Here is a 13,797-nt window from a genome sequence, read left to right on the forward strand (position 1 = left end):
CTACCTCGATCGACGGCGTACGAGGCGCTCTGCTGGAGAGACTTATCTTGTAGCCCAATCAGCACTTCTACTTCGCAGCACTACCCAGGCGTTGCTCGACTTTGGGGGAATGGCAGGAAAGGCGGAGGCAGAGCGCTCCGAAGTCATCCGGATGGGAAACCTGTTTGGGATCTCAGCGAATTGCGTGGAGAAGACTGCCCGCGTCATCCACGAATGGGGAGCAACCGCCCGAGGACTCCGTCAGTCGCTGCAGATTGCCGAAACTACAAGTGGTGAGGCCGAAGCACACACGAGCATAACGTCAGCTGGCCCCAGAGGTCCAGGCCTGCTTCGTGGGGATAGGAGGCGATCAGCAACGACCAACGAATTAGCCAGTGAACATTCGGCGCGCGGCCAGGATACTGCTGGTGAGCCAGCGTTAGCACCGCCCAACGGACCTTCTGGCAACTCCATCGACTTTTTAAGCGGGCCGGAAGGAGACTTGGATGCGTTCATACGCCAGTTGCTCGACGAGCCTCTGGACTTTTTCACGTGGGTGCCGCAACCCTGATTGTGGACAAGTGCGATGTCTTGGCGCGTAACGCTTCCTGCATATGATACAATGTCACGATTTCTAAAAGAGCAATGGAGTGGTGATCAGAATGAGGTCTCGAGGCGACTTGGCGAAGTGCCATCTGTTAGAACCTCGGCAAGAGTATCCTGCCGTTCTGGGTTTGCATCCAAGAAGCAAGCCGAGGCGTGGAAATGAGCTGGCAAGCCAAACGCGAGCTTTCCTCCCTGCCAATCGCATACTCCAGCATGTCTTGTTCTTCATCCGTCGGCGTTGCCTTTGGGTTGTCGACCAGAGCGGACGCAGACGGCGGTGACTGAATAGAGAAGCGTTGTCTCGGAGCAAAAGGTAAGGCGGCGTCTTTCGGAGCGTCTACGGTCAGTGAGGCATCTGCAGTGCGAGTGGGCGTCACTAGGTATACATGACACGTAGCGCATTCGCCTGTACAAGACCCGCATCGAAGCGTGTCAGCGCGTGTCCGCGTGAGACGATCAGGAGACGGCGTCGCAGCTACTCACAGACACCTCCGCAGGTAGCCTCGATGGAGGGTAGATTGGCGCGCTTCGCAGCATCTTTGATGGTCTCTCCGACTGTACTGTGCACTTCGTACTCTTCACCTTGCCAGTCGACGAAACGCAAAGTGACCGGCTGACCGGTCGCTGCACTCTCTCTTGGTGCTTGAGGAGTGGCTTGTAGCTCCGACGATGATGCTGCAACAGCAACGGGATCAGTGGCGCTGTCTTGGCTGCCAGTTGCTGACTTGGACGCTCCGCTTGCCGCCGCTGCAGGTGCTCGCGCTCTGGGAACGACGATTGCAGTTTGCACAGTTGGTGGGCCCCAATGCTCGTACTTTTTCGCCATCTGCTCTTTGCTAAGTCCTTGCCGGCCTCTCCACCTCGGCCAGTGAACCAGCTTTTCGCGTTTGTCTTCAAAATCGTAGGATGATGTGGGAGGGGCTAATGCAGAGCGCAAGACGAGTGGTGCATCAGAATTGCGTAGATTTCCGTACCAGTCACCGCTAGGTTGCACGATGGCGTTTGCAGCCCACTGCAGAAGGCAGACAAAGGTGACGAACAATGAGATGAGTCGAATCATAGCGCGGCGGCGAAGCGGCTCACCTTGTGACCACCAACATGCCCAATGCCCCAGATCCGAACCCTTTTGGGCTTGGCGCCGTCCAAGAGCGTACGTTCCCGGTATTTGCGTGTCTCCTCCTCGAGCCTTTCGCAAAGCTCACCTCCCGCTATCCCACACCTGCAATCTCTGCTACCGTGAATGCAAACGAAAATGTCGGAAACATCCTCTGGCTGTGATCGAGCTGTCTGCCGTTTGGCGTGAGAAAGAGCGTCTTCGATCTTGGTGGCTAGCGGAGAACCCTGATCGAGGGTCTTGAATGAAAGGGACTGTATGCTTGCAGCTTTCCCATCACGATACAGCAGCATTGCGTACAGCTCCTCGTCCGCTGCGCCCCCCGGAGGCGCTCTCAGAAACCTGGACTGTGCGGAATCCCACTCTCTCAAAGGCGCAGAGGTCGAGCTTGCGCCACCGGCTGAAGTAATGTCTGCCTCCCATGCCGCTAGCTCCTTGGATGGCCCAAGAAGCTCTGCGAGGTTGACATTGCATCCTTCGAGCGATCCGCCTTCTTTGCTTCTGCTCGAGAGCTCAGATAACAAGGGAGACACGCTGTCGATGTGACTGGGCCAAGAACTTCCTCGTCTGTGCTTTTGCGGTACGATGACGATCTGTGTTCTGTATGAAGGAGCGCTACCTGCCAGCGGTGTCGGGTCATAAGGTGCAGCTGGAACCTTTCCGCTAGAGTCTAAAGCTGTCTGCATATCTGCATTTGGCGGCAGGATCCATGCGGAACTGTGTTGCCATCTCCGAACGCTCGGAGTGGTGATGCGCGCGAGTAGCACCGCTGAAGATGTGCGAGCGAATGCAGCACGCGAGACGCCGGACACACCCGTCGCTGTCACCCCAAGGCGAGATCGATATCTGCCGCGTGCTCTATTGAAGTGCTCCACCGGTACCTCCCACAGGATATGTAAGCCCTGCGCATGGAGCGTCGAGGGTCCGAGACCTGTCAGAAGCCTGCTCATGTCGGCGCGCGTCGTAGCATCTAGGGTTTGCTGGTCATGAATGGTGGCCAGGAAGATGGGGCTCGCGGGCGCGACTGGCTTCCAAGCATTCGGGCTTGCGGTCCAGTCAGCTGACCCTGGATGAAAGACATCAACAACGGCAGGAGTGGAGAGCGATTCCAATTGTAGGAGCCTGGTTTTGATTGGCGAGCATTTCAAATCACACTGCGACTCACGAATGTGAATACCGGTACACGATTTCGCACACGCAGCAACTCATTTTGTCCGCGCTTCGAAAGGGTGCAGCGCGCTCAGCAAGTCAATTCGTGATTCTCGTGCGAGAAGAAGAAACATCAGCTGACGAGCTGCTGCTGAGGCTCCGGTCACGACGCTCGGATAAGAACTGGACCGGCTTCTTGGCGGACATTTTGAGCATCTTACAGTCTGAATGGCCAGGCTCGGCTGTCAGGTGTGGACAGTATAGTAGTCCTACGGCAGTAGCAGCACTTGCTGTCACAGTCACGGAAACGCAGACCCACATTGGCGTAGAAATAAAGTTGCCTCGCTGCCGGTTGACTTAAATCGTTGCGAAGCTTCTACGATCGTGCAGAGCGAGATGCTGAGACACGCGAGGTCACTTGGTCGCCGAGCTCGAGAGGCATCATTCAATTCATGTTCAGGCAGCTGAATGACCCGAATTAGTGATTGTTGATGCTTGACGGTGATTCCGAGGCGTACAGTAGGGTGAGGTGAAGCACCTGGGAATCCTCGCGTACACACCTCATGCGGGTGGCGCTATGGAACCTTTTGCAAGCTCCTCGATCAATGTTTCGTCTCCAGGGCAGAATTCCCGAGTCTTGAGATCATCGTAGTGGACCCACGCCACCTTCTGACTGGCCAAAGCTTTTGCAACCTGACCGTCAAACTTCATCCGCGCCCAGTAGAAGAAGACGCTGTATTGCGTCCTGACTCCCTCCTCAGACTTCTCAAAGTGGATGGCGTGCACGCACTTGTTGTCCGTGACCTCGATGTGAACATCCAGCTCTTCGCGACACTCTCTCGTCAAAGCTTGCGCATGTGTTTCGCCCTCCTCCACTTTGCCGCCCGGGAATTCCCATAGATTGGCAAAGTTGGATGCGTCCTCGTGCCTCAATGACACCAGCAAATCGTAGGCACTCTTTGATGCTGTAACGGAGTGCCTCTCCTCGTCGGCTTGTTTGAGACGATACAGGAGCGCACAGACTACCGGAACGATCCGCGTTGGCAAGGACATGTTCTTGATCCATCAGACTTGGTCAATCGTTGATGCAATGCTCCGGCAAGAAATTCGCTGATGCCTCCAGTCCTTTTCCGCCGCGGATTATATGTGGGCCTTTTCGAAAACTTCTGAGTCTCTGGTGTAGAGCAATCAGCCGGCGTGAGCCAATCTCGACATAGAAGGAGCCAGGGGAACACAAGACTTCAGTACCGATTGCGCTTCTTCCATGGAGGGTTTAAATCTACGCGCAAAGTCTCTCCGTGAGCCAAGTCAACTTAATCTTCAATCGATTTGGACCGGTGCACAAAGCTGGATCAGGTCTCAAACTTTGGAAGAGATCGATCGAGAGCTGCGTGACGCGGCTCGCCCGATTCGAAGCCTCTATAAGTCAAGATTAACGTTCATCTTCGTCACACGCTCACAACAAGAAAGTGAATCTTGAATCTGAATCACGAATGATCTCATTCACATGATTCAAAATTCAAAATTCAAAACAAAAATTAACATTCAGTGATTGTGATTTGAACGTGGCAGCTGCGTGACTCAAGACTGCCGCGCGCGTGACCCAACACCTGACCGCAACACGAGCGCGTTCGCCTAACGCGACGATCGAGTTGACGCGTTAACTGGTTCGCCGCGGGCCGGCCAGGGTACCAGCATGCATGCACGCGCGAGAGCCTCATAGCCAGAGCGCCGGACGAGCATGCAGTAGCCAAACAAACCAACACGCGCCTATACCTACCTGTACATACAGCGCTGCAGCGCTGTCAGCGCACAAGTCAAGGACCGCGAATTGCGAACACCCTCCTGTCTTCTCTCGGAGCGTCGACAACAGTATACCTGCAGCCCAATCGACGACTGCTGTCCTCCAAAAGCCAGTTCCATGCCTCGAGAATCTTGCCACCACGAAGCTCGACGTCGCATCCATACGCAGACGGCCCTGACCCTGTCCGCGGCCGCCTCCTTTGGCAAATAGAGGCCAAGGCCATTAGTACCTACAGGCTATTCCACTTTCGTATCCACTGGATGCTGCTACCACTGTGGAGCTCACATTGTTGAGGCATGTCGCATGCGCTGCTCGGAGCCAGCTGAGAGCGACGTAAGCTGTTAGCGACGTCAAAGATCTCGCCAACGTCATCTTGCCGCTCAGCAGCTTTCGAGCACCATGACTGGGCGAAGGCCAGCTCCGGTCCCGAGGCAGGCCCCTCGCAGACCTCTTGCGGAGAAGAACACGATAGCCAATACAAATCCAACTCAACAGGATACTGCAGCGGCCGGTCCCTCCAAACCAAGAATTGCCGGAGCGCGATGGGCGCCCGCCACGAGGAGCGCATCCATCGCACCGACAGAGAACAAAGAGCCAAGCCCGGCGGCTGATGTCCAACGAGCTGTATGCATGACACGCTCTCCTCAATGGCCTTCTGTGGATCTCGCAGCCTCATCATCGACCAAGCGCATACATGCGGATCAAGAAGCCGCCATCACACCCGCCCCCGCCCCCGCCGAGCGACCGGTCTCCAGGCTTCCTAAGCCCATCATTTCGGAGAAGCGACAGATCGCTACCCTGCAGCCTGCTCCAACTCCTGTGCACCCTGTACCTCGCACGCCCAGGAAGCGTGCAGTCCCGCAGGACGATGTACATTGCCGCAACAGGGTGCAGGCCGGCCAACATGACGAAATGGACGGCCTGGCTACTGCGACGGGTGAAAGCCCCAACAAGCGAAGCCGCTCGTCAAAGGAAGATTCAGATAGCAGCTCTCGTCGCCGCCGCATGGCAACGGACGAGTCGCTAAAAAACTCAGAAAGTACCACAGCGAGCGTGACAGGTCACCTGGTCGAAGTAACAATGCATGATCAGCCTCAAGAGCTTGTCCAAGCGTCATCAAATGCGCAACACGGATCGCGCATACATTCTCAGCTGGCACGTACTCTCGCAGATGTGAAGCAGCAAGAAGCGGCGCGCAGTCCCAAGACTTCTCAGCCCGCACCTGTAACCACATCTCGCTTCCTCAAGCAGTCCGGTGCAAAGACGCACGACGGCGCGTCACGCGAAGCAAGCAAAAGGGAAGCCGACGGAGAGTGGAGAAGAAAGTACGCCAAGAGCTTCCCAACCTTCATCCTCTACTTTGACGAGTTGAGTCCTTCGGACCTGGTCGAAGCAAGCACAAATGCGAAGCGATTTGGCGCGGTGAGTCTTGCTCCTTTGAGCTTCTACGAAGCCGCGCGAGCTGACATGCGTTAGCTCCCGTGCGTCAGATCGTGGCCCCGTTCTTCTCTAAAGACGTCACCCACCTCGTGTCGGCGCACAAGCATCAGTCGCGCCGAGCTCCAGAGCCCCTGCGGCAGGCACTCCTCAAGGCGACTCCAGGCGGTTCTGTCGAAACAAGGGCCAACCATGGAGCTGAACGGTCTACAAGGTCGGCGCATCGCCCCGGTGCAACGAAGCTGGCACGTGAATCGAGACAGTGAGCATCGCGCGTGCACGAGTTGAGCATATATACAACCTTTCTCATTTGGGCGCTCTTCGCTCTTCATCCAGGCAACCACTGCACTCTGGGAGCAACCCCTTCGAAGAGGCAACGCCTGCTCCTCCCGAAAGCTCCATTGTCAGAAAAGCCCGCGACTTCAATATTCGCGTATGGTCCCATGAAAGTACGTAGGAGACAATGGCGCCCGAAGATTTGTTTCGCTGATACCTAACACCGCTGCTGTCCGCTTGTCCAGAATTCTGCAGCATCATTGCGGCGCTCGACGGAGCCCAAGTGCCCGCTCAAGCTCACGATTCTGACAAGCGTCGCCGCAATCTCTCGCAGATGCTACAGCAGGAGAAGCTGCAAGGGACCTCGGAGCGCGACCCTACTGCACCACGCTCCGACTATCACTACTTTGACAAGAATAGCTGCTACATTCTGGTAGAAGATGCCACCTGCGAGCACCGAGTTCTTTTCACGCAAGAGTTCAAGCGCCCCAGAGCCGACGAAGACCCACCGTGGCCCAAATTGTACGGTCAGCGCGAGGGTCGGTGCCCCTTCACGCGATGGGAGTCGAGGCCAAATGCACGCGCGACTGCGAATCGCCATGAGACTCTGAGACGTACCAGGTCGATGACTGACGTGGCGCGAGGAGCTGTATCTTCGAGGCTCAAACACGGAAGCCACTCGCCACAGCCAGTGCCCTTTAATTTGGAAAAGGCTCGGCCTGAAGCAGCCTCGATGCGCGGAGCCTCGCCCTATCCAATGGCCTCAGGCAACAGCATCGCTTTGACGTCCAACATCCACTCGACGACTTCCGCCGCTGCCGGCACTCACACCATTGGGTTTGCGGGTCAAGGAGCTCTTGATCGCAGACTGGTGACCCTGACTGATCGTGGACTTCCCAGCCCATTGGCAGGCCCAGCAGGGAGTGCCGTGGCTTCAGCACTCCCCCGTCACATGACCTTTGCCAGTCATATCTCTCCCAGAGGTATCATGCGTCGCGCCGTGAGCACCGCGACCGGCCTAGCCCAAAGGCAAGCCCTGGCGGCGAAAGACAAGGAGGCACCAAAGTCCAAGCCTGGCAATTGCGAGAATTGCAGAACAAAGTACGACGACTTTGATGAAGTGAGTCGCCATCGTGCAAAGAACCTGCGCTGTCAGTCGTGCTGATAGACTTTGGCTCCGCAGCACGTTGCCTCGAACAAGCACCGCCGATTTGCTCTCAACGACAGTAACTTTGTGGAATTGGACGAGTTTTTGGCAGGCGTCGAACGCCAATCTGCGCTGTGGTGTGCCGAGGTGATGGAGGAAGCGGAGCGCTATCGCGAAGATACGGGAGAATACACTGACGAGCTGCAAGAGGATGTGATGGACGTTGGCGAGAGTTTTGGCACTTCCTGGCCGGCTGCCGAAGATGACTACATGACAGATGGAACGAGTGGTACGAATCAGTACACCAATATCATGGAGGATCCATCTATGGACAACACGGACAATACCAGCACGAGCACTCATACTAGTCCAGATGCGCAACGAAGCCGCGTAAAGCTAGAACCCAAAATCTCTCGCGATGCCGGTGATCGACCTACCAGTCAGACGGGACATGCCGACGTGCACGATTCATTCGGGCTGCACGGGACAGGCGTGCCTTCGGCTCCTGGCCCAGAGTCGAAGTCACACTCTCGCGGCTAGGCTGCTCGCTGACCTCGTTCGCAGGCACAGCCTCACCTCCACTTGCTCTTCTCCCCATTCCGCCAAGCGATACCCAGCACGTGCACCAGAAAGACACATCACGACTCCACCAAAAGCCATCCCAACGACCTTTTTCGCGCCATCGTTTCAGAAGCGTCGTGATCAAAGCGCTCACATCATCTGCAACTCCGCGCGATACCAGTCCAAGACCTGCACATCAGACTGCCTGCAAGACGCATTCCAGCATCCCTGTTCCTGATCAATCCTTCTCGACTACAACAACATGCGTCACCTAAGATAGAGTGGAAAACGTAACGTCTGCTCCCCCCACTCGTGCGGTTCCACTACAACAAGCCCTTTGTGTTATTGTACGACACTTGGCCGTGGGCCACCACGGATCCCAAGATTGCTGCCGCACCTTCGTTCGGGGCTACGGCGCTGCAACAACCGGGTCGCGGGCTACCCTGACGACGAGAATGTCGCCAAGTAATGAGCATGCAGAGACCTGGGGAAAATTCCTTGCTTGATGGCTGAGTAAGCATTCAGCACAGGCTGAGGCAATTGCGACGACAGTGCCAAGCAAAGTATACCCGCTGGGCGCTCTCGAGCAGGACTGTAGTTTCTGTGGTCCCAAGTGGGAGCGAAGACTCTTGCATCGTGTTTGTGAGCATGAGTGATCTGTCCTTGGCAAGTTTGGCACCAGCACAATCGACTGAAAAGTTTGCCATCCCGCGAAACGCCTCTGGACCGTGCTGTGTACCCTGCCGAACCGCGTCGTCTTAGCTGGGGAATTGGCAGCATGTGATCGTGGATGAGCTTGAAAATCACGAATAATCGAGCTGCTACGCGGCTCCACGCGCGGCGCTGTGGCGCTGCCATGCGCATGCATGAAATCGAAACGGAAGCGCTCGGCGCTGCTGCGTGTCGAGTCGCCGCGAGCCGCCGTGCCTACGTCGCTCCTGTATGACTTTCACGAGTCATCTCAGCACCATCACACCCGACCGCGCGCGGCAAACCTTGTCGTACTTTGAGCATCTGGCCTTTTCACAGAACATGGCGCCACAGTCTCCATTGCCATCGCCTGCTCTTGCCGGTTCCGCTCGTGGCAAGTCCAACCACGCAGCATCGGCCGGTTCAGGCGCTGGCGGCTTGGGTCTACCAGGTTTCTTGCGACGTAGAAGAGCAGTCTTGTTCCTCCTATTCGCCTCCATCACTCTTCTTTTGCTCTTGAACCACTCCAAGCCTGCTGTCATTGGTAGCGGCATACGATGGGTCAAGGACAGCATGCGACCTGTGACGGGTGCGGATAAGAACGCCAGCATTGCTCGATTGGGTCCTTTGCCGCACGTCGAGGAAGATAGACTTTTCGGCACCCCTTTGGCAGGAGTTGGATTGCAGCCCGCACCTGCTCTCATCTCTCTCGCTCAAGAGCAGAATGCGCCTTTGCCAGCGAATACAAAGTTGTCATCGGATGGGAAAGGCTCAACTTCGAGCACCAGACCACCCAAGTTGACAGATGTGCCTACTAGACTCGTCATGCTCTTGAGGCTACTCAAGGATCCCGACTGGACGGTTCCTCAGAGATCAGCGGCTAGACAGCGCCTGGTCGACCCGACCGGTAAGCAGGTGGTGGAAGCTTTGAGCAAGGGTAGCGGCGGGCAACAGGAAGCGGACGAGGTGAGCGATGCTTCGATGCCGCTTTGTGTCTGGCGCTCCAAGTCTCGACAGGGTGTCGCTGATGCAGTAGACCAAACTCGTGATTCTTCGTGTCAGTATGTTCAATCCCCAGCGCTTTGGGCAAAGAAGCACCTCCCGCCTCTCGTGATCTTTAGCAAGACCTATTGTCCTTTTTCGGCTCGGGCCAAGGCTTTGCTCAGAGAATTAGGTGCCAAATTCGATCCGATCGAGGTCGATCTGCGCAAAGATCCCGAGGAAGTCAAGAGCGTCATGACTTTGCTCTCGAGTGGTCATGCGACTGTGAGTGGTCAAATGCTGTGATCATCGTGCTCGGCGTTGCAATGCTGTTGATCTGACCCAAGGTCTCCTCCATCACAGTTTCCCACGATCTTCCTCGGCGGACAGATGATTGGAGGCGCTGACGATCTGATTGCACTGCACAAGGATCTGGGTATACTTGAAGGCATGCTCCGCGGCGCTGGCGCCATCTAGACTGTCCACCATGTACTCTACATTGCTGGGTTTCGCGCTTGCTGCATGGACGATGGAACTATAGCTTTCGACGCTCGTCAATTTGGAGGCACAATCACATGTGAAACTCGGATCGAACAAGAAGTTGCGGTGGCGCGTGCAGAAAGGATTGCGCATGTGGACGCTGGTGTACACAAAGGAAGCCATAGAGTACATGTGGGATCGAAAGGTGGTGCTTGAGGCCCGATGGGCACGTCGTCGCTTCGCGCGCCCTCCGGTGCGGTCTGCCTGACCCCTTTTCTCGGTGACCAGCCTTTGTCGCCTTGCTACGCTATGACGCAGCTGGACCCTCGTCCAGCGCCCTTTGTTTGATTTCGCTTCTCCAACCTGTCCAAGATCTCCTTGGCCCCAGCCCAGTCTGCTGCGGCCACTCCATCATCCCAAGCCACGAGGATAGGTCCTGGTCTCAACCTGACAGGCAGTGCAGAAGTGTCCTCGTCCACGCCTGACAGATCCGTCGCTTTTTGCATCTCTGCATTTTGAGTAGCAATCGGCTGTACTGGCGTAGCTGCGTAAGGTTCCTTTTCGCTCGCCAAAGCTGGAGAGGTGGATTCGGAAGCAAGAGGCACGGCAGATTGAGGCTTGTACGCTCTCGCCTCTCTGATCCTCGTCCTGACCGATCCGTCGGGCGGTGCAGCTGCGCTGCCCACTGCCGCCGGGTGTGTCTGTCGACCATCGTTTCCGTGAGCGTGCTCTACAGAAGCAGTGGCCGCGCCTTGCATCGTTGCAGAGTCGATGGCGCCTTGGACGAATGCGCTGGGTGTGGCGACGTGCGCGGGCAGGTAAGACCGGATAGACTGCCATTGAGTCTCTGTAGGTGGATTAGAGTGTCGATCGATGATTTGCAACTCTGCGAATGGCTCTTCAGAGCCGGGAGCGGAGCGGGCTACAAGCTCCAAGTAACCCTGAGCCTCGGAGCGCGAAGCATCTGCGACGGATCGTCCGGCTTTGGAGGCCGAGGAAGCTGAGAGTCGCTTGTGAAGCTCTTGAAGAAGCCGCACTGATTCTGGCGAGTTAGGATCGTGCCAGAGCGACAGCAGAGGCGTGCGAGCGTGAAAACGAATGGACATGCTTGGATGACGGATTGGTCGTGGCGATACTCTTCTGTTGCGAAATCTCCTTCAGATCGGCTGCGATGCCGGTTTTGGACGAATGCCACGGTCGCACGACAGAAGCAATGGCCGGTGACTAGAGAATTGCGGTGATGGTGGATGTATGAGCGCTCGAGGCGGATTACGAGGATGCAATTACGATCACGAGTCCCAGAGAGTCGTCGTGTGCGCATGCAGCTCACCTATGGCGGAGATTGTAGGTACCGGTATCTATATAGTTACGAGTCAGGGGAATGAGAGCAGCAGGGGCGCGCTCCCTCCACATGGGAACATGCACCGCGGTGGCTCGTCGGACCGTGCGCGCGTGATGGATGATGGATGCTGATGCTGATGGATGCTGAAGGCGGGTTCATAGCGCGCGCTCTCGTCGGCTCCTTCACCCTGACGTTATCATCCTTGCACTCCACTCACGGCTCGGGTCTTGCCACTGCATTCACAGCCTGAATACTGTAATCGTGACCACTGCTGGAGACAGTTCACCAAACTCTTCGCTTTGAAGCCGTGCAAGATGACCCTCACGCACATCGTGTCCTTTCGCTACGCGGAAACAGTGGACCTGGCCACCAGACAATCGGTCTTTGAGCGGTTCCTTGACCTGCGCTCGCTCTGCAAGCTACAAGATGGCAGCGCATACATTGCCGATGTGATAGCTGGCAATGCCAACATCAGTCCAGAGGGCGCGGGTAAAGGCTTCGATGTGAGTGTCACGATGCCTCATACGCCTGTACGCGTGTCTATCTCATCCATCTTCTCGCCATCCGAACATTCACGATTCTCACACCCCCCTTTTGACTACTTTCGTATCGGGCCGTGCAACCTCATCACAGCACACTTTTATTGTCACTTTCAACAACGCAGATCATGTCAAGCACTATCTCGAAACAGACGCGGCCCATCTCGACTTTGTAGCATTTGTCAAGCCTCTGCTCGTCGATGCTTTCATCTACGATTTTCACACCCAACGAGCATCTGCATAGGAAGGGTGCGACTCTGCGTCCGAACGCAGATGGAAGTGCACCCGCAAGCATCGTCGTGTTCCATGCCGCTGCCCTGCAGCTGCTCTACGGTTCTGGATCTGGGGTGCAGACCCACTACCCCCTCCTTGTCAGGGGGAAAGCGCGATCGCAGCGTACCTACATTTGTTGCACAGCCATCTTGGAGAGATGTGTAGCCTCACTTCATACTCGCCAGGCGCTTCTGTAGAGCAGTGCAGCGCACGCCTGCCGACGCGTCGGATGTCCGTGTCTCCAGCGATTGCACTAGAGACTGCACGTATCAGCGTTCATCGCAGCAATGGCCATCGTCAATACCACATGATAACGAGTCAGAGCGCGGGCAAGAGTCAAAGTCCGTCGTGAGCTTTTTTGCCGCGGTCGTGTCGAGGCGTAGAAGCTCGGCGACTCAACGTAGACTCAGAAACACCGAGCGCCACCGCAGGGATGTAGAAAGACACCGACGTCAGCCAAGCTTCGTGGCTATGGAGCCTGCCGTTGCCGCAGGAACTGTGACTATTCGCATGTGCTGCGAGGAAAACGTATGCGCCAAGCATCAATCTGAACCTGTTCGGCATATTTGGTGAGGCCCTTCTGCAATGGGTGCAAGATACGTCCAGCGGGATTTTGCAGATCTCCGCAACATCACAGCAAAGCTGTCCATCCACAGCACTGCGTAGAGGGCGCAGATGTCGTCTGTCTAGATGCCTCTTCACGAGAGAGCGAAGACCATCCGCCAAATTCGCGCAGCAATTGCGGGTGCAACTCGGCCGATTGCAGACTCCCTGCGTACTCGTTCATTTCTCACTCTACACCCCAAGGCTAGTGCTATGGGCCAACTCAACTTGCCCGTTGTCTTCCGCAATGCTCGGCAGTGGTAGTCATCATGGCGAAGATCCGTTAGGCATAGACGTGGTACCTGGTAGACTTCAAGGGACACGCCAAATAAGCCACGGTGCTTTCATGCGAATCGGTCGATGTCCTGACCGCTAGGACCAGACGTAGAGCGAGCTAGCTAGCATTCTGCCACGGAGACCCGCTGACGCGATGATATTGCGTGCAAGGTGTCTTGGTCGATGCCATCAAGAGTGAAGGCGAGCTAGGCGTGTGGATACAGGGCTGTCAAATATGCGGGCGTGCGACTGGGGTTGATCCACGGCACCAGCCAGAGTCCGAGAACAAATGTGCCAGTAGTAATTGTTCGTCCAAACGCAGTCTTGCACTCTTCGAAGCTGGCGTCCAAGGTCGCTGGCGAATCCGTGAAGAAAGGACCGGCTGTACTCCAAGGTTTGCAGCCATTCACTGGTCTGCTCTAGGTGCTCTATGTTCCCCATAGAAGCCATCCACGTAGTGAACTCTCACTCATACTTTGAACTTGGCCGAGTCTTGTCTGGATCTGACCAAATCGGCCTTCAGAAGAAACACCTTCGAAG

General features: G+C 56.2%; 6 protein-coding genes across 6 annotated transcripts; 3 read left to right on the forward strand and 3 right to left on the reverse strand.

Moving 5' to 3' along the window:
- Nucleotides 1-520: 520 nt before the first annotated feature.
- IE81DRAFT_301921 (hypothetical protein) lies at nt 521-2,858 on the reverse strand. The gene is made up of 3 exons (XM_025512245.1): nt 1,669-2,858; nt 1,069-1,597; nt 521-991 (listed from the first exon to the last, which is right to left on the reverse strand). Exons 1-3 carry the CDS (start codon nt 2,647-2,649, stop codon nt 678-680), a joined length of 1,824 nt encoding a protein of 607 aa, XP_025369754.1. The 5' UTR covers nt 2,650-2,858; the 3' UTR covers nt 521-677.
- Nucleotides 2,859-3,211: 353 nt separating this feature from the next.
- On the reverse strand, nt 3,212-4,257 carry IE81DRAFT_323357 (hypothetical protein). The gene has a single exon (XM_025513919.1). The coding sequence runs from the start codon at nt 3,899-3,901 to the stop codon at nt 3,410-3,412; it is 492 nt and encodes a 163-aa protein (XP_025369755.1). The 5' UTR covers nt 3,902-4,257; the 3' UTR covers nt 3,212-3,409.
- Nucleotides 4,258-4,941: 684 nt separating this feature from the next.
- IE81DRAFT_122109 (hypothetical protein) lies at nt 4,942-8,267 on the forward strand. The gene is made up of 5 exons (XM_025510185.1): nt 4,942-6,074; nt 6,143-6,351; nt 6,426-6,538; nt 6,611-7,485; nt 7,549-8,267. Exons 1-5 carry the CDS (start codon nt 5,052-5,054, stop codon nt 8,050-8,052), a joined length of 2,724 nt encoding a protein of 907 aa, XP_025369756.1. The 5' UTR covers nt 4,942-5,051; the 3' UTR covers nt 8,053-8,267.
- A 761-nt stretch (nt 8,268-9,028) lies between these two features.
- Nucleotides 9,029-10,402, forward strand: IE81DRAFT_323359 (hypothetical protein). The gene is made up of 3 exons (XM_025513920.1): nt 9,029-9,729; nt 9,826-10,029; nt 10,108-10,402. Exons 1-3 carry the CDS (start codon nt 9,106-9,108, stop codon nt 10,219-10,221), a joined length of 942 nt encoding a protein of 313 aa, XP_025369757.1. The 5' UTR covers nt 9,029-9,105; the 3' UTR covers nt 10,222-10,402.
- On the reverse strand, nt 10,233-11,593 carry IE81DRAFT_366526 (hypothetical protein). The gene has a single exon (XM_025517014.1). It carries the CDS (start codon nt 11,328-11,330, stop codon nt 10,527-10,529), a length of 804 nt encoding a protein of 267 aa, XP_025369758.1. The 5' UTR covers nt 11,331-11,593; the 3' UTR covers nt 10,233-10,526.
- A 161-nt stretch (nt 11,594-11,754) lies between these two features.
- Nucleotides 11,755-12,696, forward strand: IE81DRAFT_323361 (hypothetical protein). Its single transcript, XM_025513921.1, has 2 exons — nt 11,755-12,069; nt 12,200-12,696. The coding sequence occupies exons 1-2, from the start codon at nt 11,881-11,883 to the stop codon at nt 12,347-12,349; spliced, it is 339 nt and encodes a 112-aa protein (XP_025369759.1). The 5' UTR covers nt 11,755-11,880; the 3' UTR covers nt 12,350-12,696.
- The last annotated feature ends 1,101 nt before the right edge of the window (nt 12,697-13,797 follow it).

The sequence above is a fragment of the Ceraceosorus guamensis genome (genome assembly GCF_003144195.1).
Source record: "Ceraceosorus guamensis strain MCA 4658 unplaced genomic scaffold IE81scaffold_28, whole genome shotgun sequence".
Classification (NCBI taxonomy): Eukaryota; Fungi; Basidiomycota; class Exobasidiomycetes; order Ceraceosorales; family Ceraceosoraceae; genus Ceraceosorus; species Ceraceosorus guamensis.

Bases quoted from the DNA above. Each gene is read 5' to 3' on its own strand.
- IE81DRAFT_301921 (XM_025512245.1), bottom strand. From the start codon at position 2,649: ATGAGCAGGCTTCTGACAGGTCTCGGACCCTCGACGCTCCATGCGCAG. The intron at 1,598-1,668 runs GTGAGCCGCTTC...TGCCTTCTGCAG, and splicing joins GGCATGTTGGTGGTCACAAG to TGGGCTGCAAACGCCATCGT. The intron at 992-1,068 runs GTGAGTAGCTGC...GGTCTTGTACAG, and splicing joins GGCTACCTGCGGAGGTGTCT to GCGAATGCGCTACGTGTCAT.
- IE81DRAFT_323357 (XM_025513919.1), bottom strand. From the start codon at position 3,901: ATGTCCTTGCCAACGCGGATCGTTCCGGTAGTCTGTGCGCTCCTGTAT.
- IE81DRAFT_122109 (XM_025510185.1), top strand. From the start codon at position 5,052: ATGACTGGGCGAAGGCCAGCTCCGGTCCCGAGGCAGGCCCCTCGCAGA. The intron at 6,352-6,425 runs GTGAGCATCGCG...CTCTTCATCCAG, and splicing joins CTGGCACGTGAATCGAGACA to GCAACCACTGCACTCTGGGA. The intron at 7,486-7,548 runs GTGAGTCGCCAT...TTGGCTCCGCAG, and splicing joins AGTACGACGACTTTGATGAA to CACGTTGCCTCGAACAAGCA.
- IE81DRAFT_323359 (XM_025513920.1), top strand. From the start codon at position 9,106: ATGGCGCCACAGTCTCCATTGCCATCGCCTGCTCTTGCCGGTTCCGCT. The intron at 9,730-9,825 runs GTGAGCGATGCT...TCTTCGTGTCAG, and splicing joins GGCAACAGGAAGCGGACGAG to TATGTTCAATCCCCAGCGCT. The intron at 10,030-10,107 runs GTGAGTGGTCAA...CCTCCATCACAG, and splicing joins TCTCGAGTGGTCATGCGACT to TTTCCCACGATCTTCCTCGG.
- IE81DRAFT_366526 (XM_025517014.1), bottom strand. From the start codon at position 11,330: ATGTCCATTCGTTTTCACGCTCGCACGCCTCTGCTGTCGCTCTGGCAC.
- IE81DRAFT_323361 (XM_025513921.1), top strand. From the start codon at position 11,881: ATGACCCTCACGCACATCGTGTCCTTTCGCTACGCGGAAACAGTGGAC. The intron at 12,070-12,199 runs GTGAGTGTCACG...ACCTCATCACAG, and splicing joins GCGCGGGTAAAGGCTTCGAT to CACACTTTTATTGTCACTTT.